Genomic DNA, 23,197 nt, shown 5'->3' on the forward strand with positions numbered 1-23,197 from the left:
CTGTATAAGCTTGAGAATGATTGTGTTATGATTCCTGCTTCAGCCTAATTTATCTTGCTTGTTCTTCCTCAGGACTTATCATTCATCATCTGTCCACCAGAGGTCTTTCCCATCAGTTCCTGTCACATGGCTTCCCTGGCTTCCACATCCACCTGGCATGTTGTTCAGTGGAGCCCTGAATTTCAGATTTTTGTGTGTGTCCCTCATGATGTGGACTTTCCTGGTACCTGTTGCCTGCACCTTCACCTGCACCTGCCTGTCTGTCAACAAGTCGTTGCCATCTTTATCTCTCCAGTAAAGTAACTGAACTGTATCTACCTGCCTGGTCGTTGTCTGCCCTCCTCCCTGTTGCCTCATACAGCACTGTGACAGTACAGACTGGTCAGAAAACAATTGCCAGAAAATCCTCAGTACACCCTAGCATTTTCATTTGAGGACTTTGGTGTCACTGGGGACATGTTTCTAAAGGGGGAGCCTGGCTTCCTGAAAATGCTCACTACTTTTGGATCCAGAGTTTGCCCAGATAATAGTCTCAGGCCTGTTAGGTTCATGCATGCATCCCAGTCACCTAGCAACATACAACTGTATGTAGGCCTATAAACCCTTTTTATATTTTAGTAAACAACTGTTGAAGTCATCCCTGCCAACAAAGTACTCCAAATGTCTTAATTATGAGATTTTATGAGACACCTTTTTATTATGTTACAATGCCATGGTAACAGTTTGGGTAGGTGTGGCAAAAGGTCATGGTTTGGCTTAAAATAAGTACTTCTTAAAGGTTAGAGGACCTCTGTCTTTACGGTTACAATAATAAAACTATGGTTAACAGTCCATTCCAACAGCTAAATCAGGAATATGTGTTGGTTATCTATAAAATCTGGAGTTGATAGAGTTGAAATCCAATAAAAAATTCTTGTAGGAGCTAGCGTATTACTAGCTACTCAGATGCTTGTCACCCAGTGCAGCTCTATTAATTTTACTGTTTTTTACAGTTCACCACAATCTGAACCAAGGCATAAGACAGCTAATAATACTAATACTGATACTAATACAAATTTTGATAATAATAATAATGGATTATTATCTGGATTCAGATCTGGAGACTGGGGAGGTCACTGAAGTTCACAGAACTCACTGAGACATGGAGCACTATCCTGCTGGAAGTAGTGAGGTGGATTTGGGTTAGAAGTCCCAAACCACTGGGCTACGATCAGAATTCTTCAGCCTGATTCAGGTGTCCAAAAAGTATCAGGAGACGGCAGTGTCCAAGGCAGCAGAGTTTATTTGTCGACAAAGATACCCGGGAACCATTCACAGTGCATACATGACACACCAGAAGAGCCCAAAAAATATGCTGGCTCTGTCTCTCTTTATATACAATTTTGGCTGTGACTTTCCACAACTCTTAGATCATTTCATTGGTTTACACCAGTAAAACATTGGTTTTTATCTAACTGTTGTTAGATAAAACTGCTGTTTAGAAGTCCCAAACCACTGGGCTACGATCAGAATTCTTCAGCCTGATTCAAAACTGCTGTTTTATCTAACCAGTCCTTGGTCCCTGTTTGCAAATACACCTTTATGTTCAAATGCTCCACATCTTCGGTGGTGGAGAGTACATGGATTCTTCCTTTTGTTAAACTATTTTGCTGAATCAGGCTAAGCTGGCCCTGTCCTCATCTAACCTGTACACTCACTGTACCAGCTGGCCCTGTCCTCATCTGACCTGTTCGTTCTCTGTCATACACCATTATGTCTTAGCCTGTCCTGATTATATTTTTTTAAAAACAAAGTTATCCCTTACTTTAACATCATTATTTCTTAACTCTCCTTAGCATCATTTTTAAAAAATATCTAACCTTTTCACACTTTAATATGAATCATACAAGGTATGCATTATATTCAGTTAACCCTAACATCTATACATGTAACACATGTTTTTCTCTGAATCACTTTTTGAATCATACAATTTGAATCATACAATACTATACTGAATCATACAATTCAATACAGTAAATGATACTACTATTTCATACTCGTACTCATACATACTGCTTGCTGCAAGATCCTCTCTTAGAGATATTTTACTCCTTGCACATCACACAGCTGTTGGCTTTTTACACTACAGTAGCCATTAGAAGATGGTAAACTGTGGCCATAAAGGGATGAACATGGTCAGCAACAACACTCAGACTGTGTCATTGATTGGTATTAAGGGCCTAAAGTTAGTCAAGAAAACATTCTCCACACCATTACACTATCACCAGCAGCCTGGACTTTTGGCAGACACAAGGCAGGTTTCTGTTCTTGGCTGACAGGAGAGGAACCTGACATGGATCTGTTGTTGTCCATCCACCTCAAGGTTGGAGGTGTTGTTCATTCTGATATTTTTCTTTCATCAACAAGGTGTTTTCCTCCACAGAACTGTTACTCACTGGATGCTTTTTCTTTTTGGCTCCATTCTGAATAAAAGCTCTTGAGACTCCCTGGAAATCAGCAGTTTCAGGTGTACAGGTGTTCCTAATAAACAGCTCAGTGTGTGTATGACAAACATAATTACAAATGAAGATGGATACCTGTAATGTTATGTCTGAGACAATGAATGTTTAAACAGACAGTGGACTGGAGTTTCTTTTGTTTGCTTTGTTTGTTTGATCTCCTGACCTCTGGGCCTCAACTCCTGCTATATTATATATATTTTTTAAATATTATGCTGTTCAGGACTCTGCTATATAAGAATCTTAACCACAGATGTTAGTTTGTTGACTGTATTTGGTTTATGTGACCTGTCACAAACATTAAGCTGGCCTTGTGCTTTCATATCTTGTTAAAAGAGAAGCTTCAATCAAACATTGTATTAAAGGAAATGACATGAAGATTAGATTAGATTAGATTAGATAGGTACTGTGGTATATTCCATGGCGCTGATGTGAGGATGATGAAGAAATCTCCGCTGACACAGCCTTTCTTGTATATAGAAGTTTATTACAAAGAAGTTCGGCATCGAGACAAGCACTGCAGTAGCCTGTGAGAGGATCCGAGCCAATATGGATCTCTCTAACTAACAGCTCTAAACATCAGTATATATAGGGTAGTTGTTTACATGTTTTATAATATAGCGAAACATCCTGACCTCATTCAATGACCTCTTATTCCAAGAAACAAAAGAAGAGGGAAGGAAAGCCCCTCTCCCTAACACTTACATACTTATGTTTATGGCCATTAACTTAAACATGACCCCAATAAATAGAAATCATGTGAAACTCTGGACTTTCCCATAGAATAAAAACATATATGAACTTTCAGACACTACAATACTTTATTAATCCGCACGGGACACTGAATGACTCCCTGAATGACTCTGTGTTGATCCATGTGGTTTTCTAGATGTACCTCTAGAAAACTGACAAAGAAGGACAGAAACTGTGAGGGAGCTGTTGAGATGAGTAAAATATAGACAGAGCTTCACATTGTTCTGTGAATAATATGGCTGATAGCTGCCCTGCTGGGACATCTCATATATGTTTATACACATTATTCTATATGTGCAGTACAGTATACTGTATGACACATTTAGCCATTTACTTATAACTCTAAAATGGTTTTAGATACTGTATATTGGATAAGTTACAATTTTAGAAAAAAGAACAAAACCATGATCCTCTTTATACATATGTACTTTTAACAGCATCATTTCCATGATTATTATTTAACTTTTTACCAGGCTAACACAAGAGCAGAGGCTGGGGTGGGCATGGGGTGGAAATTGTAATCATTTCTACTTCCAGAACTTCCAGAACTCTACATATTCTCACACACAGGTACACACTCACACACACATTAATTTTTCAAAACACACATACACTTTACACACTGACATCCTAACACATTTTAGTTGTAGACAGCTATGCTATTGGGGTACCGTGCTCCATAGTAGAGGAGAAAGTGAAACCTGGAAATCTGTGTGTATTTACTGTGTAGGCTTAACATGTGTGGGGCAAGCAGTTGGGAAATAGTAAAGACTACAATTTTGAGGCCAGGACTCCAGTAGTGGTACATACTAAGATGTTGCATTTACTCTGTTACATGTACTTGAATGATTTTTTAATAAACTGTACTTCTAAGGGTAGTTATTTTGCAAACACTTTTACTCAACTAAATTCGAGATAAAAATATATGTACTTTTACTCCATTACATTTGAACTACATGCTTCATTCTTCATGCTTTATCTATAAATAAATTCAGCTGAGGGTGGCACAGTGGTTCAGGGGTTAGCACTGTCACCTCACAGCAGTTGAAGCCCTGGTTCACCCAGGGGAGTGGAGTTTGTATGTTCTCCCTGTGCCTGCTTGGGTTCTCTCTGGGTACTCCGGCTTCCTCCCACAGTCCAAAGACATGCAGGTTAATTGGTGACTAAATTGCCAGTAGGTGTGAATGTGAGTTTGAGTAGTTGGTTGTCTGTATATGTTGGCTCTGCGATGGACTGACGATCCGTACAGGGCGTATCCTGCCCTTAATGGATAAACGGTGTAGATAATGAATGACTATATCCAACAAATGGCATCTGATCAATCTACACAAGGGCCACTCAAAAAGGCCATCCTTCCACCTCAGCAGCCTCTCCACTCCATAATGTTCTTTTTAATTGACTTACTTAATAATCTTAAATTTTGGTTTATTTCAGTTGATGAGCCCTTGTGTTGTTTCCCCCTGAGCCAGATTGTAATAAGGTCAATACAGTGGAAACATGAATGATCTGATGTAATGTGCCTACAGCAAATCACAGTATCACATTTCAGATTTTTATTAGAAAACAACATTAACAGTTATCAACCCTTAATTGTTCTCTCCAGTAATAGAATGACATTGTCCAAAAAAAACAAAACAAAAAAAAAACAAAAAACAGAACACCTCTCCCACTCAAGTCAATACACTGCTTCCTGCCTTGTTTTGCTCCTTTCATATGTAAAGCTCCCTGGATCACTATCAGGCAGGTATACAGCAACAATCACATTATATAGAGCATTTTATGGTAGCAACAAGACATCCTTCAGAAGGGGAATGACAAGTTGGGCTTATATTTTTCAAATCCTCTGCTGGTTTCCATGGATCCTCATTCTTCCCTCCTGTCATTTGTCTGGCATGGGGGGTAAACTAAGGACTCGTCCTTTGTGTAATTTTAACATTCACCTCCTCAAACTCATTTATAGTTCAACTGAAGTGAGTGATACCTTCAGTCATATATTAACATTTCATCTATGCATCTAGTCTGAACTATGCTATGTTCAAGATGTGTGCTCCAAGATAGAATGCAAAGAACAAAAACATTTCTCAAGCCTTAACTAATGCTTGATCTTATCCTCACACACAACATATATAATTATGCAGTATAATTTTATTCTGTCCTCATTGTTTAGTTTGAGAATTCACTATGACCTGATGTTGCCTGGGTTAAATAAGCCTGTTGTGGGAGGACAGAGGAGATGGAACAAAAAAGATTAAATTTCCTCTGAGGTTTCTGTATGCATTTTTACAAAATTCAAGAATTAAATTATTCTGCAAGTGCACTTCAGACTCCTGACAGGTGGCAAGTTTCTGACATAAAAAAGTCAAATATACCTTTCATTTTTTTGTACAGCAACTTCCTACCTGCAATGTTCTCTGACTGCACTGTTTTAACAAGAGAGCTATAACTGATGTGGAGCACCATACAATATCTTATTATGTAGATGCAGTGAAGTGGACTGTACACTGCACCATAACCCAGAGTCTAGAAGCTTTCATCTGACTGAACTAGAACAAGCACAAATTGCTATTAACAAGCTGGCCTGTCTCAGATGACAGAGTATGAACAAAAGATGAAACTTACATGATGTCTTAGTCAAGAAGTAGTTTTAGAGACAATTAAATTAAAAAAAAAAAAAACAACAGGATATCTTAGGACATGGAAGAGCATACACTGACATTTATCTTTTCACTAGAGTATTTTACTGCCAAAGCTCAGCAGAATAATATATCACGGTGAGAATGACTAAGGCCCTTTTCTTACATGACATTTACATCATCTTGGGTGATTTGATTACAAGTGGACAGTTCCTCAGAGTGCCTCAATTCACACCTGGCATTAGACCACATGTGTCTCAAGAGACCACTTGTGTGCTCTATATGCAAACATCAAATGTACTGCTGTTTTTAACTGGTGGGTTAAAAGACTAGACACTTCCTGTGCCATTTCAAAGTTTTCACACATCAGTTGAATAGGTTGCCCTTTAACGTAGCCCAGGACACATTTGTATTCAGAGTGCTAACAGAATGTGGCCGGACCACCACCTAATGTAGTCTGAGCGATCAGATCTCAGTACGTCTTGAAAGCATCTTAGGTTCATTCACACCTGTTATTACAGCTGTCCGCTTATAATCAGATCACCCAAGACAGATGTTAAAGCTGGGTATGAAGAGAGCCTTAGATTCAGCTTGTGCCCCCCCCCCCCCTTACAATCCAACTAAGGAAAACCATGTGATAACCAAGTGCAAAGATCTACTGCTGGCCTTCTTTCTTCTCTCCCTCTGATGAGCTCGAGCTGCTGTCCCGCTCTGCTGCCATCTGCAGGAAGGAAGAGGTTAGTTAAAAGTGAGAGATGTGCTTGGACTGTTACCAGCCTTTACAGCCCCATAACTTATTAATCATTTTCTGATAATCTGTGTAATTTGGGAGACAATACAGATAGATAGTAAGTTCAGTTTGTACATTCCAATTAATTACAAATGATTACTAGTGCAACCCAGACTCTCTTATGGTTGGTGCACAGCAGGACAGTTTAAAATTCAGTAATGAGAATGAAAACAATTAAAAATGTGTATACAGGCAAGCATAAACAGAGCTGAGACAATTCAAGTCAATTTCTCAGTTGACAAAAAATAATCTGCAATTACTTAAATAATCTACCACGCAAGTAATTTTTCTTGTTACAGATTCTTAATTGTGAGGATTTGTTACTTTTCTATGTCTTATCAGACAGTAACCATAATATATTTAACATCTTAACCGTGACTCCTGAATAGCGTCCTTTTTGTGAACATTTTGACAGTGTGAATGTTGTTCCTACCTTCTTGTAGGCCATTTCGAAGAGTTTGAGTGATGCCTGCTGCAGGTTGGTGGCTGCCTGTTTGATATTCTCTCCTGTTTCGGAGTCCTTGTTGGCCAGAAGATTTCTGACCTTTGAGACCTCCTCCTTCAGCTTGGTGCACTGTAAGTGGACAAATTGAAGAGGAAACAAATAAATGAAGCTGGGTCACAGGTATAGACATAAGCAGTACCATCTCATTTTTATGTCATACCCTTATAAGATCCTGTTGTGTCTTATGCTGTATGCACTGGTGCAGACAAAGGATCTTTGTGGTATAAATACATAGTGCTGCAGACAGTGTTTGCTGTCAATCACATAATAGCCAAGTTACAGCAGTAGGACTCTCCCTCATGTTTTACCTCATCAGCAGGAAGCTGGTCCTTGAACTCCTCCATCTTGGATTCTGTGTCATGGATGATTCCTTCAGCCATGTTGACAGCCTCCACACGGTCCTATGTTACATTAAACAAGCATACCATATAAAATTTAGCACTTACCACCACTTACAAAAATAATGACTGCATAAAGACTCAACACTTCCAGTTTAATCCGCTTCAGTGGTTGTAACCTTTACCTTTCTCCTCCTGTCCTCCTCTGCATACTTTTCAGCATTCTTGATCATGTTCTCAATGTCGTCCTTACTGAGACCTCCTGATGACTGGATCACAACTGAAGGAGAGAGATGAGAGGATGTTTACACAACAAGCAGCAGTCTGACATGTTGCTAATCTGCTAATTAAAGCTACTGAGGCAAAAGAATGGTAACGGTTAAAAGAATTGGGTAAAATATTTTACATGCAACTCTAAACTTTAATTTAAAAGGTGCACTATTTAAGATTTGTTGGTTGCTGTTTGTAATTGCGAAAAAGCCCCAACTCCCCAGCTCAACGGGCAAGAGAGAGTGAGGAGTGGTCAGTGAATCAGAAAAATTAAACATTTTATGATTGTTTCAGAGTGTGTATGTTCCAAAGTGCAAATAAACATGCCCACACCAGTGCACAGCCTTGATTAGGTTAGAGCTCAATACTTTCCCAAAATCTTAAAATTTGAGTCTTGAGTCTTTGAGTCAAGAGTCTTCATGTTAGTTTAACCTTGACAGAGGGATAGCTGACACTTACTTTGCTGTTCGCGGCCTGTACCCTTGTCCTTGGCAGAGACATGGACAATACCATTGGCATCAATGTCGAAGGTAACCTCTATCTGAGGAACTCCACGAGGGGCGGGGGGGATCCCCACCAGAGTGAACTGACCCAGCACCTTGTTGTCTGCTGCCATTTCTCTCTCACCCTGACAAACCTTGATTTCTACCTGAGTCTGTCCATCTGCTGCTGTGGAGAACACCTGGAGGGAGCAGAGGAGTCATGACAAAGTGGTACTTTTTTTAGTAATGGTGTCAGTAGGACTGCAGTGTTGGTGTAAGTACCTGGCTCTTCTTGGTGGGGATTGTGGTATTTCTGTTGATGAGTTTGGTGAAGACTCCACCCAGAGTCTCAATACCCAGTGACAGTGGTGTAACATCCAATAACAGCACATCAGTGACATCACCAGCCAAGACACCACCCTGGATGGCTGCTCCTATGGCAACGGCTTCATCAGGGTTGACAGACTTGCTGGGAGCACGACCAAACAGGTCCTGAACGGTCTGTTGAACCTACAGAAAGACAGTGTTTTTTTCTTGTGCAGTAATGATTTTGATTACCAAAATACAAATGTCTGTTCTTGTTCTGCTTAATATCAAACAATATTGCTGGACCCTTTCACAAAAATATAATCTACGTTACTTTCAAACTTGGCAAGCAGATGTTAAACTCTACACAACAGTGACCGGATTATACTATGTTAACTCTCAATGCAAATTAACATGACCTTCAAGCAAGATTAATATGTGTTGTGTCTGTTAATTGCTGCTAAAAAACCCTGTAACCGTGTATCCCATTTTAGGTATTGTGGGTTGGTATGTGCAACCTGAGGCCTGTACTATGAGAGATTACTGGCTTATCAGGGTAACTTCAGGAGTAACTTGGTGATGTCAGGTGTAACATCCCAATTAACCCATACTACTAAAGTGGATAGGTTTTACCCAGGGTCTGCTGCCATTGTAATTTACGCTGCAGCCGAGCAGTTTATGTTCGTGGTTAACTCAGTGTTACCGGTGTTACTTCTACCTAAGCTCCGCCCCACAGGTGGGAGAACTGATCAATACTGGCACAATGACTGAGAGAGGCTGACTCCGTAGGACCGTCAGTCTCCAAGAAAAAAAAAAAAGTATGTAGTGGATGGTAAAATCAAGTCTAAGTCTAAGAGAGATGTAGACCGAAGGATGGTGTTTTTTATGTTCCGCCTTATCCATTTTCACTTTCAGTTATTTGAATTTGTAATTTATTTTCTCACAGTCAAGCGGCAGAACTGAGCATCATAGTGTTGCATATAATCAATTTGGATAATCCTTTAAATTGTAGACTACAGACCAAAACATGCAGCATTAATGATGGGAAATATGAATGTATAGCACTGTATAGAATGTATTTCATCCAGGTTCAGTCTCCACTGAGGCTGAAGTACTGTTAACATGAAGTTCATACTGAACATAACAGCATTCCATTCATACATATACAGCCTGAGTGTTCCAGGCAGAACATCATTAACAGTGAGTAACAGCTCATTTTCAGACATGTGACCCACGTGTTGACTGTAATCCAAGTATCAGAAAAATTATCACATATTTTATGTGCCCTTACATCTCATATTACAAATTAAGAATTCAGGGAACATTTGACAAGTCTCCCTGGCTTTGTTTTACATTTTGTCATCAAGAGTCTCTTTACATTCCACATAAACTGACAGAGTTAATACGCGCAAAGCAGCCAGGCTGACTTTCCTTGATAACCCCGATTTAAATCAGAGTAGGTTAAACTTCCCTCGTAGTACAGGCCTCTGGACTGCTAACTTGCATCTTTTTGTGATCAGATCAGACTTGTACGCTTAGGCTTCATACTGTGTATACATGTTGTGTACCTTGGGCATGCGGGTCATGCCTCCGACCAGCAGCACCTCTCCAATGTCTCCCTTCGACACTTCTGCGTCCTGCATGGCCTTCTGACAGGGAGCCACAGTGCGGCGGATCAAGTCGGCTACAATGCCCTCAAACTGTGCACGAGTCAGCTTCATGTTGAGATGTTTGGGACCAGAGGCATCCATGGTCAGGTATGGAAGGTTGATGTCAGTCTGGGATAGAGCACAAAAATAGTTTCACTGCTTTAAATTACTGGAATAGAATGTTTGATGTAGTCACCGGTGGCAGCCATAACTACTTAATGGTTTGATTTTATTTCTGGTTGATCATTATCAAATCCTGAGCACTATTACAGGTATGTGCGCACTCATTTCAGCCACTCAAATTAAGGTTTAGCACTGATAAATACTACACTGAATTTCTATGAAAGAGCTCAAATTCAAACAGATTATAATGTGATATTTGCCGAAAGCAATCTCACTATTGTTATCTTCACTCTTTATTAGGGTCTGAGCACTGAATGGTGCTGAAATTGGCATGTTTCTTTTTCTTTTATTATTCTCCATAAAAATGAATTACATTTCCGAAGGAATAAAGGTGCTGGTTTTGCAGATGGATATGGCAAAATGGCGCCACAGGGGCCCCTAAGAATTTTTCAAAAGTTTTACCTATGTGCATAATTTGGTAAGTACATGTAACATCCCGAGACACACACACACACACACACACATATTATATATATATATATATATATATATATATATATATATATATATATATATATATATATATATATATATCCCTAAATCCAAAAGGCAAAAAATTTCATTTCATTTTAAGTTTACTGCAAAATATTTGCTCAATTTTTGTAATTTACATGCATAACTTCAAGATTTCTACATGTCAGGTAGAGTCATACTGCCACCTACTGGCGACAGGAAATGACATGTTTTATACTTTATTCCACTCGTCTTTATTGTTCAGAAAAGCCTTTAAGAGGTTTAGAAATTGTTGCAGCTCATATATATAATGTCCAATCTTTATTCTTACAGCAAATAGACCTTTTCTTCCACAAATGTTAAATTGTAATGTTCAATACTGGTTCACGTGATGGCTCCATGGAGCCCATCTGTTTGGACATCTTCCAAGTGTATATCATACACTGTTTTATTTGGTTGACACGTTATTTTGTGTCATTCTAACATTGGACTAGACTCAAGATATTAAATTTACAACCAGAAAAAGTGATGTGTCAGCCATTTGTGGTCTTTGAGTGCCCTCTAGTCAACTTCAACTTATTTCAACTTTCCTGCAGTAAAGTTGACTCAAGTGTACAAATTGAGACCACAAAAAAGACCATTGTAAGATAAGGCCAAGGAATGCATAGGTGAAGCACAACACAGAAGGCTCCTCTACCAGCATTGTAACACTGAGGGCAGACACACACACACAGCCTGGACAGCTGACAGAGAGCTGGACTTAACTCTGAAGATTATCTCAGATAAGTGAAGAATACAGATTCACTGTCAAATATTTTTGTATGTATTTTCTGAGGGGGGCAAGCTTGGAGGTAAATTCCATTTTGTATCTGATCTAAAATGAAATCTTAATTGGTCATAAATGTGTGTCAACCCAGCAACTGTTGAATCTTATGTGCGGCCTGTGGCTCAGGAGGTAGGCCAGTCACCCACCAATCAGAAGGTCAGTGGTGGTTCGATTTCCGGCTCCTCCAGCCCGCATGCCGAAGTATCCTTGGGCAAGATACTGAACCCCAAATTGCGTGTGTTAGAAAGCACATTATAGAGAACAAGTGCTGTATGAATGTGTGTGTGAATGGGTGAATGTGATCTGTAGTGTGAAGCGCTTTGAGTGGTCGAAAAGACTAGAAAAGCGCTATATAAGTACAGTCCATTTAAATGCATGACGCATCATGAATCATCTATGTACCTGCAGTGAAGAGGAAAGCTCACACTTAGCCTTCTCAGCAGCCTCTCTGACTCTCTGAAGAGCCATGTTGTCCTTCATCAGATCCACACCAGACTAGAATAATGATACACAATATCAAATGAAAAACTTGTGGGGGAAAAAACAAAAAACGCAGACTGATTACAGACAAGAGGTTTATATAAAGACAGAGACTTAAAGTGCACACCTCTCTCTTGAACTCCTTGACAATGTGTTTGAGGAGGTGCTGGTCAAAGTCCTCTCCTCCCAGGAAGGTGTCACCATTGGTGGACTTCACCTCAAAAACTCCTTTCTGGATCTCCAGGACTGAGATATCAAACGTACCTCCACCAAGATCATATACAGCAATACTAGAAACAGACATGAGTCCATTTTATAACACAGAACCACCAATATAAAACATTTAATAAGCTGTTTGTTTGTTTGTTTCCATGCTTCAGTAAGAACTGGTGCTGCTGACTGCAATATTAAACAGCGGTAGTGTTTGTTCTTCTCTACTCACATCTTATCTTGGGTTTTGTCCAGGCCATAGGCCAGAGCAGCAGCTGTTGGCTCATTGATCACACGCAGGACATTCAGACCAGCGATCTGACCAGCATCTTTGGTAGCCTAAGAATCAAAGAAATACATCCTAAAATTGATAAATGTTGTGAAGTGTTGGCAATCTAATAGTTTATACCACAGTATAAGTATTTAGATGCATTATCAAGTCAAACATGTTTGATCAGATGTGATGACCAGGTTTCAGGAGGTTTAAATTTCAGACTTTTTCAGAACTTGCAATACCACATAGAATGCAATTTCATATCTGTTGCACCAGCCAAATATTCAAGTGAGCACAATTTATATAACAAATTTGTTTAGTATATCACAGCGACATGTAACAATAATTATATATGAATAATCATTTTAATAAATGCAACCTGGACTCATAGCAGACTTAGTGGCAGAAAGAGATGATAGATAAACCAGTCAAAAATGATGAATTTGGAGGGCGTTAGTGAGCTGCAATGGCGCCTTTCTGAGCTCCTGCAGGATCTCAATTAATTTTATTTTTAATGACATCTAGACTCAAATTAACACGGGATGCAGTAAATACAAAACCACTCAGCGACTTGCAAACCAGACGTTGATGGCATCGAATCTCCAAAAATACAAATACGAAGGTCGTTCCAGCGCAAGGACTCAAATCTCCATCTGCTAAAAGTCTAGACAAGTCCAACTCTGCCCCACCTACACCTGGTGTAAGTACAAGCATGGACACCGCTACAATCAACAGAAGTTGAGCAGGTGGAAGCTAGCATGAAGATTGTCGAGAGTGGACTGTTGATGTGGTCTGGTGAAGTTGCATTGGTACAAGCTACAGTAACGGACCTCAAAAAGCAAGTCGAAGAGTTTAAAAAAAAAAATGTGAAGACATGGAGGGGAGGATGAGGAGAGGAAATATCCGAATCATGGGTGTGGCTGAGCAGCCGAGGTCGAGCTGCAGATTTTACCTTTTTTTCTAACAGACTTCTTACTCCAGAATCAACCTAGTTTTTACTCCCAAAGTAGAATTTCATAGAGTAGATGACATAAAGATCTTTCCAATCACATTGTCTGACCACGCACCTCTTGTACTAGCATGGAACATAGGTCACAGACAGGTCATCAGTTAAACAATGGCGACTGAATGCATCACTCCTAAATGATAGAGAATTTTCTTTATTCGTAAAAACTGAATCAAAAAACTACTTTGATACAAATACTTTGCCCGAAATATCACTCCTTACTCTATGGGACTGTGCAAAGGCATATGTCAGGGGCCAAATAATTTCATTTGCAAGTACCAGGAAATGGGAAAAGGGAAGAAAAACAGTGAGAACTAGAAGACAGAATAAAGCAGCTTGAGCATCAACATAAAAGAACTCCAACCTCCAGTATATTAAACACACTTAAACAGGCATGCAGGGATCTAGATAGTCTAATCACTGAAAAAATAGAGGGCAATTTAAGGTTCACCAACCAAAAATACTACGAAAATGGTAACAGGACGAGCAGATTACTCAAGAAACAGCATCATCTAAGTCATCTAATATAGTACAGAAATTAAAGAGGAATAATTCGGCTATACTACTGGCAGCCAGTAAGAAAGTTGTCACAAGGAAATGGTTAAAAGTATAATCACCCACCATTAATGAATGGATTGAAATTGTGTATGAAATTTATGTTATGGAGAAGATATCCTTTTCCCTCAAAGTTGAGAAAGAAAAATTTCTTTCTTTCTTTCTGGACCAAATGGACTGAGTATGTAAAACCAATTAGATCCGATTTCAATTGACTGCAGATACGCTTTGTGTGAACCTGCCCCCCTACAACCCCACTTTTTCCTTATGTGTTGTTTTGATTGTCTGAGATGTTGCACTCCTCTGTTTTGTTCCGTTTGTTATTATAAAAAAAAGTTTTTTAATAAAAAAATAAAAAATAAAAATAAAGAGGAATAATTCAAACCTGATGAATAGCATAGTCTTTTGCTGATTTTTACATAACCCTGTACAAAAATACAGATACCTGCACAAATGAGGAGGAATTGGCACAATTTTTAAAAGACATCAAAGTAAAATAACTACCTGAATCTATGGCAAGAGAATTAGATGAACCAATTAATGAGCTGGAAATTTGTCAAATAATTTCCAAATTAAAGAAATCTCCTGGCAATACCTAATTCAAACTTTAAAACGTTTCCAATTTGGCCCGAACTTCATTAAATGGATACAATCATTACACACAAATCCACAGTCTACAATTAGTGAATGGATATTACGAGGGTCATTCAATAAATAAGGTGAATTTTTCGGTATAAGGACTTTTAATACAGATAGAAGCTTACTTTTAAAATTTTTTTTTTGTTTTACTTTTTTTTCACATGGATTTAATTTCTTTTGCAGATTAAAAAAAACTTTGAGAGTTTTGGCGATTAACAAAGATGGCCGACCAAAAAGCATGCTCCAGGATTGAACAGCGGTCAGTTATCAAGTTTTTGGTTGCTGAAGGGTGCAAACCCATTGAAATTCATAGGAGAATGTCAACTGTGTATGGTGCCACATGTTTCAGCCAAAAAAATGTAGAAGACCTGCAGGGAAACTGTGCACACTGCCCAACAATGCAGGAGCATTTAGAAGGCTGCCACTTTTGTGGCTATAAATGGTCTCAGAGAAAGCTTTCCCTGGTCTGTGGAAAGTAATCCTGCACATCTAGATCACATTCAGCTCCACATAGTTGTGAGGCAGCTTTCTCCATATGAACATTATTAAAACCAAATATCACTCCAGGCTCTCCAGTGAGCGCCTACACTTGTGCATGAGAATGGCCCTAACATCATTCGAACCCAGAAATAATGTTGAGAGAAGGGGAGGGTGGGGGAGTGTGTGTGTGTGTGTGTGTGTGTATGCATGCGTGTGTGTACCTGTCTCTGAGAATCATTGAAATAGGCTGGTACAGTGATGACAGCATTCTTCACTTTAGTTCCCAGATAGTTCTCTGCAACACAAATATCAAATATTTACCAAAACTAATGCTGACATGTGGATGGCGTAAATGTCAAAGAAACATTTTCAATATTTTTGCAATGCAATTGTAGTCATACCTGCAGTCTCCTTCATCTTGATTAGAACGAAAGCCCCAGCCTGGCTGGGGGAGTACATTTTTCCATGAGCCTCTACCCAAGCATCACCATTAGATGCACGCACAATCTTGTAGGGCACATTCTTCCTGTTAATGAAAAGACACAACGTTCACTTAGTCTGACAAGTCTGGGAATCTTTTTGTTAAGGGATCTATAATCTCTGAATTTGCATATTGTTGAATAACTCCTTCCACTTCCTTCAGAATGTATCAGCCATTTAAAAACACCTAATTCCAGGAACTGACAGAGAGTAAGGTATTTTAGGAGCTAGTAGGGCTGGGCCTTAAAACAATCTTGATCTGGATTGCAATTAGGGATGGGTGATATATTTCTGTAACCCTAACCCGTGATAATCTCGACAAACTCTAGATGACGTATTTGTCGAGGCTAGCCCTATTCAACCCAGCTACCAAACAAAGAGTATGAAAATGCAGGCAGTTTGTCTACATCAAGTTCAGCAAGGATAGTGGGGCTATACCAAAACAAAAATCTGTTGTGTCGTCTTTTGCAGCCATTGCCCTATGCAAAAAGCAACCAAAAAGAAGTGTGGACATAACAAATGCCTTCCTATTTCTTACCTAAGACATGATGCCCCTGAGCGCAGTGCAGAAAGATGACTTCAGGAAACTGATTAAAGTGCTGGACGGTAGGTGTAATTAAATACTTTGTAACTGTTACCATACAAGTTAATTTTTAGTGTTTATTTGGACGGTAGGTGTAATTAAATACTTTGTAACTGTTACCATACAAGTTAATTTTTAGTGTTTATTTAAGGCAGATAATTATGATTTAACTAATGAGCACTCTGGTTTCTTTCAGTTTCTGTCATCATTTTTGCCATATCACCCAGCCCTAGGTACAAGTGTAGAGGAATTATCAAACATTAGTTCTGATATTGATGCATGCAATAATGCAGAATATTTTAAACAACAAAGCCAAAGTTGAACTCACAGGTCTTTCTGGACCTCTGCGTCATCATAGCGACGTCCAATCAGTCTCTTGGTGGCATACAAAGTGTTCTGAGGATTGGTGACAGCCTGGCGTTTAGCAGGCATACCCACCAGACGCTCGCCGTCTGCTGTAAAGGCAATGACTGATGGAGTTGTCCTGGCTCCCTCTGCATTCTCCAACACCTGAGAGGCAAAGAGAAATCCTTTGTTTAATCAAACTTAACACTCTGTAAATGCGGCAGAAGATGAATGGTGATGCCCACAAAGTAGTCAGTCACACTGCTATACTTTATCTCCAGAACAGTTTTACTTCAAATTGATTCAAACACTGAAACTAGTTAAGATCTATATAAGAATGACCAGGGCAGGTCGAGGCAGAGGTATTCCAGCAACTCAAGTGGACTGCTCAGTAAAATTACTATTTTTGTCAATGGAGTGGTAGATGAGATAAAAAGCATCATTTATTTAACGATATCACCCTTTAATAAACAGGTCTATCTCTGTCATAATCTTATGATAATATACTGCTTATACTAACAATTTGTACCTGTCAGTAACAAAAACAAGCACTTTAGTGGATGTACTTTAACTAGATGTATACGGTTTGTCTATATTACTGCAACTGTTCTTGCTCAATACTGCATCGATTCCAAAGATGTTTGCCACATCAATCATTTACACCCAAAACATAGGAAAATAAGGCCCAGGTTCAAAAACAACTGAGTTAACATTTTTAACATGTCCACTGTTTTAACTATGGGAGATTTATTGAGTGTTTGGTCATGTAACTAGTTTTGACTCTTCATATTAGTGTTTAGCACAACTCCAACATGTCAGAACAAGCAAGTTCAGTCACGCTGACTTCTTTTGTTAAGATGTATTTGTTGGGTCATAAAATTCATAAACTCCAGTAGTGACATTGTGGGCGCCATGTTAGTGCAACAATTAGCACTGTCACCTTACAGCAAGATGGTTCCAGGTTCAAACCCTAGTTTGTGTCGAGTTTGCATGTTTTCCCTGTGCCTGTGTGGGTTCTCTCCGGATGCACCAGCTTCTTCCCACAGTCCAAAGACACGCAGGTTAATTGGTGACTCTAAATTATTCGTAGGTAGGTATGAATGTGAGTGTGAATGGTTGTATGACACTGTATAACATTTAAACATTTAGTAGTAGTGTTATTGCTATTAATGTTTCACTGTTCACTGTCATTATTATTACTTTAGCTAAAATTATTATCATTATCATTATTATTATTACAACTTGCATTTTGACTTAGACTGTGTATTTGCAATGTTGTCTTTCTCTTATACAGACGGCCGCCCACCCTGAGTCTTGTTCTGCTCGAGATAACTTCTGTTGTGAATTGGCGCTATATAAATAAAATGGACTTGACTATGTGTAGAAATGTCGGCCCTGCAATGGACTGGTGATCTGTCCAGGGTGTACCCCGCCTCTCGTTGTATGTTAGCTGGAATTGGCTCAAGCCACCTCGCAACCCTTGAGAATAACCAATATAGATAATGAATAAATATTGCTATTGTTTTGCATCAATGTTTCCCTTACCACTGCCTTGCAATCATTCAGTCTAATGTTAGAGAGAAACTTAGATATCTTATTGTGTAACTATCTACAGTTAGCTTTCAATTTTGACATACTGAATTGTTGAGGACAAAAAACTCAAGGTGATGAGCTGAGCTAGAAAAAAGGACCACTTAAATTAAAACTGACCACATACACACACTGATACAGTGACATGGGAAGTGCCTGCTCATCCTCACCTTGGCTTGTTTCCCCTCCATGACTGCAACACATGAGTTGGTAGTTCCCAGATCAATGCCAATAACTGCACCCTTGATGGCTTCTGACCTGCAACATGCAACACATAAACCATCATTGATATAAACAAATCATGTAAGTTTTACAGGAAAGTTCCTTCCTTCATATATATATATAAATGTACTTAAATCCCTCCCTTTAGCACGCTACTAGCAGACTACTTATGTAAGAAAAAATTACACTACTCACAATAAGTTAGGGATATTGTGAGAGACTCAGTGGATGTCATACATACACTTCAGAGCTTTTTGGGATTGGGAGGCAATTGTATTGGGGTGATAGACACACTTCATTTTGTGTTTTCCACGTAATGGCCTCACTGTGTACAGTGAGCCTTACATATTGGGGCACTCATGTAAATAACAATATCTCTAACTTATTGTGAGTAGTGAATTTTGAGCATGATATGGCTTGGATGAACCCACACTCTTTATCAGTGTGTAATTTAATGTTAATCTACTTCTTTTCACTCTGCTCCCAATTACAATTTCCTGACTGTATTTTCTTGTGCTGATACTTACGCATAGTCTCTTCTGGACAGGGCTCTGGGAGCATACGGATGGAGGCCACTCCAGCATGTCTATGAATACAAAACAGTTACACAGTTAATTGTTGTTATCCTTTATTGATAACCTTATAAAATATAAATAACAGTTAGTGTCTGTGTTAGTTCTATAGTTTTTATTATTGCCTCACACATAATTCTAATTTTCGACATGATATTACCATAAGGTAGTTTGCTCTAAAACTTTTACAGGAGTGCCCTAGTAGATTATGAAATGTAGACATGAATAGTAGACACTTTTTGAAATCTACAGGTGATAGAGTGCTGACAGTCAGCTGACATATAAAGAGAAATGTATAAAATCAAATGATATTATCGTCAATTAATGTTGGAAGCTGCAAAGCAAATACTGTTGACTATCAACAGATTATGGATTTATTAATTAAACTTTGGAACATGTGAGAAATGTTGCAGTATGATGGGGGTGGGGAAACCTTAGTGAAGGTCACGGATGTCTCGTCTGCTACAGCCTTGTAATAGGTGAACCGCTGTCTCACATCACGCATGCTAACTTGCGTATTTATGTGAACACTTATTACATTATGTGTTCATGTAAGCTGAATTAAGTATTTTATCCAGATAGGTGACTGATAAGTTCCACAGATGAAAACTGACACACGTAGCCACTCAAACGTCAACTTGCAACAACAAAAACTATTACGATAATCAGATGAAGTAATGAGGGAATATTTTTTTTCCAAAACTACTCAATTAGCACGTTTATAATGTCCGTTGGATTACAGTTATGCAGCTTGTCGATTAAGTACCTGGCCTCAAGCTAATTCTGTTAGCATGCTAAGCTAGCTGGACTTCGACACAAGACCGGATTTGATCTTACAATAATGTCCGAAATTATGATTGTTAAAACGAGTATGTTTCACACTAACCTTCTCAATCAAAGATGACACATTTCGGGTATATTTCCTTGCCGAGAGAGTCCTTGAAACGCTTCTAGCTACACTCAACATTTTGACACTTCGGCTAACAGGATAACAACGTCTAATAAAAGGTCTACAGTGTTTAATGTCAAAAAAGACTCTCCGAACTGTTGAAGAGAGAAGAATAGCTAAAATTTCCGGTTGTCTTCAGACTTTCAAACGACGTGCCAGGGTGAAAGCTCTTGAGCTAAAGTCCAGCTGAACAGCAACTCTTTGGGCACAAAAGTCGAAGAGGCTGCGAACCTGCTTCTGGAATTATCCAACACATGTTGCACCACGCAACGCTAAAGGACCCCAAATCGTGTTCCTTCTTTAGTGCCTGAATGATTTTAACAGTTAAAAAACATTATAGAACTGTTTATGAATTTATCTTATGTGTTTTGTTTCTAATGTCATATCACCAAGACAATTGCCGTTTTTGGTATTAAAACTTAACATAATTCTCTCATTTTTAACACCTTGTTGTGATTATGCACAGAGCAGGTCAGACACACACAGTGGACATGTGAAGGTCATGATGTAACGAGGGGTACGTAGAGGTTTCACGTGTGTTACATCCAGAGATTGTACGGTTACATCAGGGATGTTGAACAACTATACCTGCCGAGGTGTATCTGACGAGGGTACCATGAAGTAACTTGTTAATGCGGCAATTGTGAATTTCCCGTGCGGATTAATAAAGTATCTATCTATCTTTCTATTGGTACGTACACATAGTAATATGTGTCAGATGTTATAATAATAATGCACATAGCGTATGCACATTTTGTGTTAAAGCCTGCATTTTAACCAAATATCCTCCGGGATAATAACAAAGTTGAAAGTTAAGCTATAATATACATTCATATGCCGACACACCTGATAAATCTTAATCTGCAACACCGGGGAGCAACTTGAATTTAAACTGGAAGCAACCCTTTTTTAGGTTTCGTAAAGGCGACCTCATCGAACAGAAAACAGTAAAGGTATTCTAAAGATTAGAAAAAACACTCACACCTAAGTAGTCTGCAGGTCATATTGATCAAGTTTTGATGTGTTTTCTTTGCATATACTATATATAGAGCCTATTTTGGCTCTTTTTATCTACTGTATTCAGTTCAAAGGATTCTGACATGCAATTTCTACACTTTTAATTCAAGTTGTGATTTCTAATTGTACAGGAGTTTTGCTAGAAGTTTTAAAAAGCACTTAGTCACCTCTGGTTCCCCAGTACAGTAACCACAAACCAAACAAGTGGCATAAGATGAAATACCATTGATCATATTAATATGTGTGGGGGAAAGGAACTGTTGTAACGGTTAATGATAGAGCGCAGCAAAGAAACTGTGGAAATTATTAATTTAATTCAACAACACTGACACATTCACTGTAGAAACTAATGACAGAAAATTCAGAAGGAACTAAGGCAAGAGAAGTGAAGGTGTTTACTTTTACAGTAGATTCTGTGTACCAATGTGGATAGTTTATGGATATGTATATATGTGTTACCAGCTTCTTAGTGCATTAAAAACTCTAGTTGGAGGTAAATGACAATCAACAGTCACCATGATTGGTTAAATAAGTGTTAATGAAAATGGACATATAGCAGTAATTAAGTAGTTGTCCAAATGAGCCAAGAGCGTAAGGCTTGTGGATTTTAAGATTGTTCGGCAAACAGGAAGTCATGCCCGGTCATTGATGTTGGGTACTGTATTCAAAGTCCAAACATTTTAATCTTTTACATCTCTGCTTTTCACTCTAGTTAAATTTTTTCACCATGTTCTTGTTAGTTGTTCTTGTTAACTCTCTCTGCAGTGAGCTATGAGCCATAGTTCCCCATCCCAACTGAAAGCTGGGTTAGAAATTGATGAGGATCACGCTCCACAAAATAACATTTTTCTAGTGTCTTTTAAATGTGGTCTGTGTCACAGCAAAACATACTTTATATCCCACTTGATAATAATGATTTTTTTATTACTAAAATGTATTTTAAAACTTGTAAGATGAAACTATATAAAATGTCTGAATTGCTGTTTTCGTGTCTTTTTAAGACAGTTAATGAACTTAAAAAAACATATGAAATGTCAATTTGATTATTTGGCTGATTGGCTGATTATATTACCGTTACAACTTTATGAACAGGAGTATGTAATACTAATAATATTTATCACTCACTCAGTGAATGTAAACATATAGTGTATTTAGAAAGTATTCAGACCCCTTCAAGTCAAGTCAAGTCAAATTTTATATATATGGCGCCAGTTCACAACAGAAGTTATCTCGAGGCACTGTACATATAGAGCCGGTCTAGACCAAACTCTTTATCTTATAAAATTTACAGAGAGAAACCCAGCAGATCCCACCATGAACAAGCACTAGGCGACTGTGGCAAGGAAAAACTTCCTTTTAAGAGGCAGAAACCTCGAGCAGAACCGGACTCAAGGTGGGCAGCCTCGACCGGTTGGGTTTAGACAGAGATTATGGGGTAAGAGAAAGACAACATTGCAGATACACAGACTAGGTCAAAATGTAAATAGTAGTAGTAGTAATAGTAATAATAATAATAACAACAATAATAATTATTATTATTATTATCATCACAGCTAAAGGAATAATAATGACAAACAGTGAAACATTAATAGCACTAACACTAAGAAATGTTTAATTATTGTCGTATCATTGGTTGAGCTGGATCATGGGAGCAGCAGGAAACTCTCCAGCTCCGGAGGCAGAACCCTGCAGTAAGAGACAGTAGCAGAGAGAGAGAGAGAAGCACAGCCTGGGCAGTAATGTGCTTGAGGGAAGAAATACACAGTTAAAGTGATGCAGTGATATTAAGACAGTTTATAGTAATCTTGTCGGCAGGACATCATGGACAACATTTACTAACTATTAAGCTTAACTGATGCACTGAGACTGACCCAACCCGCCGAGGGACAATGGTAACCTGAAATATGAACCAGGATAATAATAATAATTGTTGCAGAGGAAGGGGGGCCGATAAGAGAAGGCCCTGCAGCCTGCTGACTTCTTTTTAACTCTGGGGACAGATAGCAGCCCTGCACTCTGAGAACGCAGAGCACGGGAGGGAATATAAGGGTTAAGAAGCTCGGACAGGTATGAGGGGGCTAACCCATTTAGAATTTTATAAGTAACTAA

At 38.7% G+C, this 23,197-nt stretch overlaps 1 protein-coding gene across 1 annotated transcript; it reads right to left on the minus strand.

Annotated features, from left to right (window-relative positions):
• Positions 1 to 4,789: 4,789 nt before the first annotated feature.
• hspa9 (heat shock protein 9) lies at positions 4,790 to 20,322 on the minus strand. The gene is made up of 16 exons (XM_018664489.2): positions 20,009 to 20,322; positions 19,078 to 19,136; positions 18,499 to 18,586; positions 16,722 to 16,903; positions 15,732 to 15,856; positions 15,552 to 15,625; positions 12,609 to 12,715; positions 12,294 to 12,456; positions 12,089 to 12,181; positions 10,144 to 10,353; positions 8,552 to 8,779; positions 8,247 to 8,469; positions 7,703 to 7,797; positions 7,488 to 7,580; positions 7,108 to 7,248; positions 4,790 to 6,605 (listed from the first exon to the last, which is right to left on the minus strand). Exons 1-16 carry the CDS (start codon positions 20,087 to 20,089, stop codon positions 6,540 to 6,542), a joined length of 2,028 nt encoding a protein of 675 aa, XP_018520005.1. The 5' UTR covers positions 20,090 to 20,322; the 3' UTR covers positions 4,790 to 6,539.
• Positions 20,323 to 23,197: the final 2,875 nt, after the last annotated feature.

The sequence above is a fragment of the Lates calcarifer genome, unplaced genomic scaffold (genome assembly GCF_001640805.2).
Source record: "Lates calcarifer isolate ASB-BC8 unplaced genomic scaffold, TLL_Latcal_v3 _unitig_5673_quiver_385, whole genome shotgun sequence".
NCBI classification, from domain to species: Eukaryota; Metazoa; Chordata; class Actinopteri; family Centropomidae; genus Lates; species Lates calcarifer.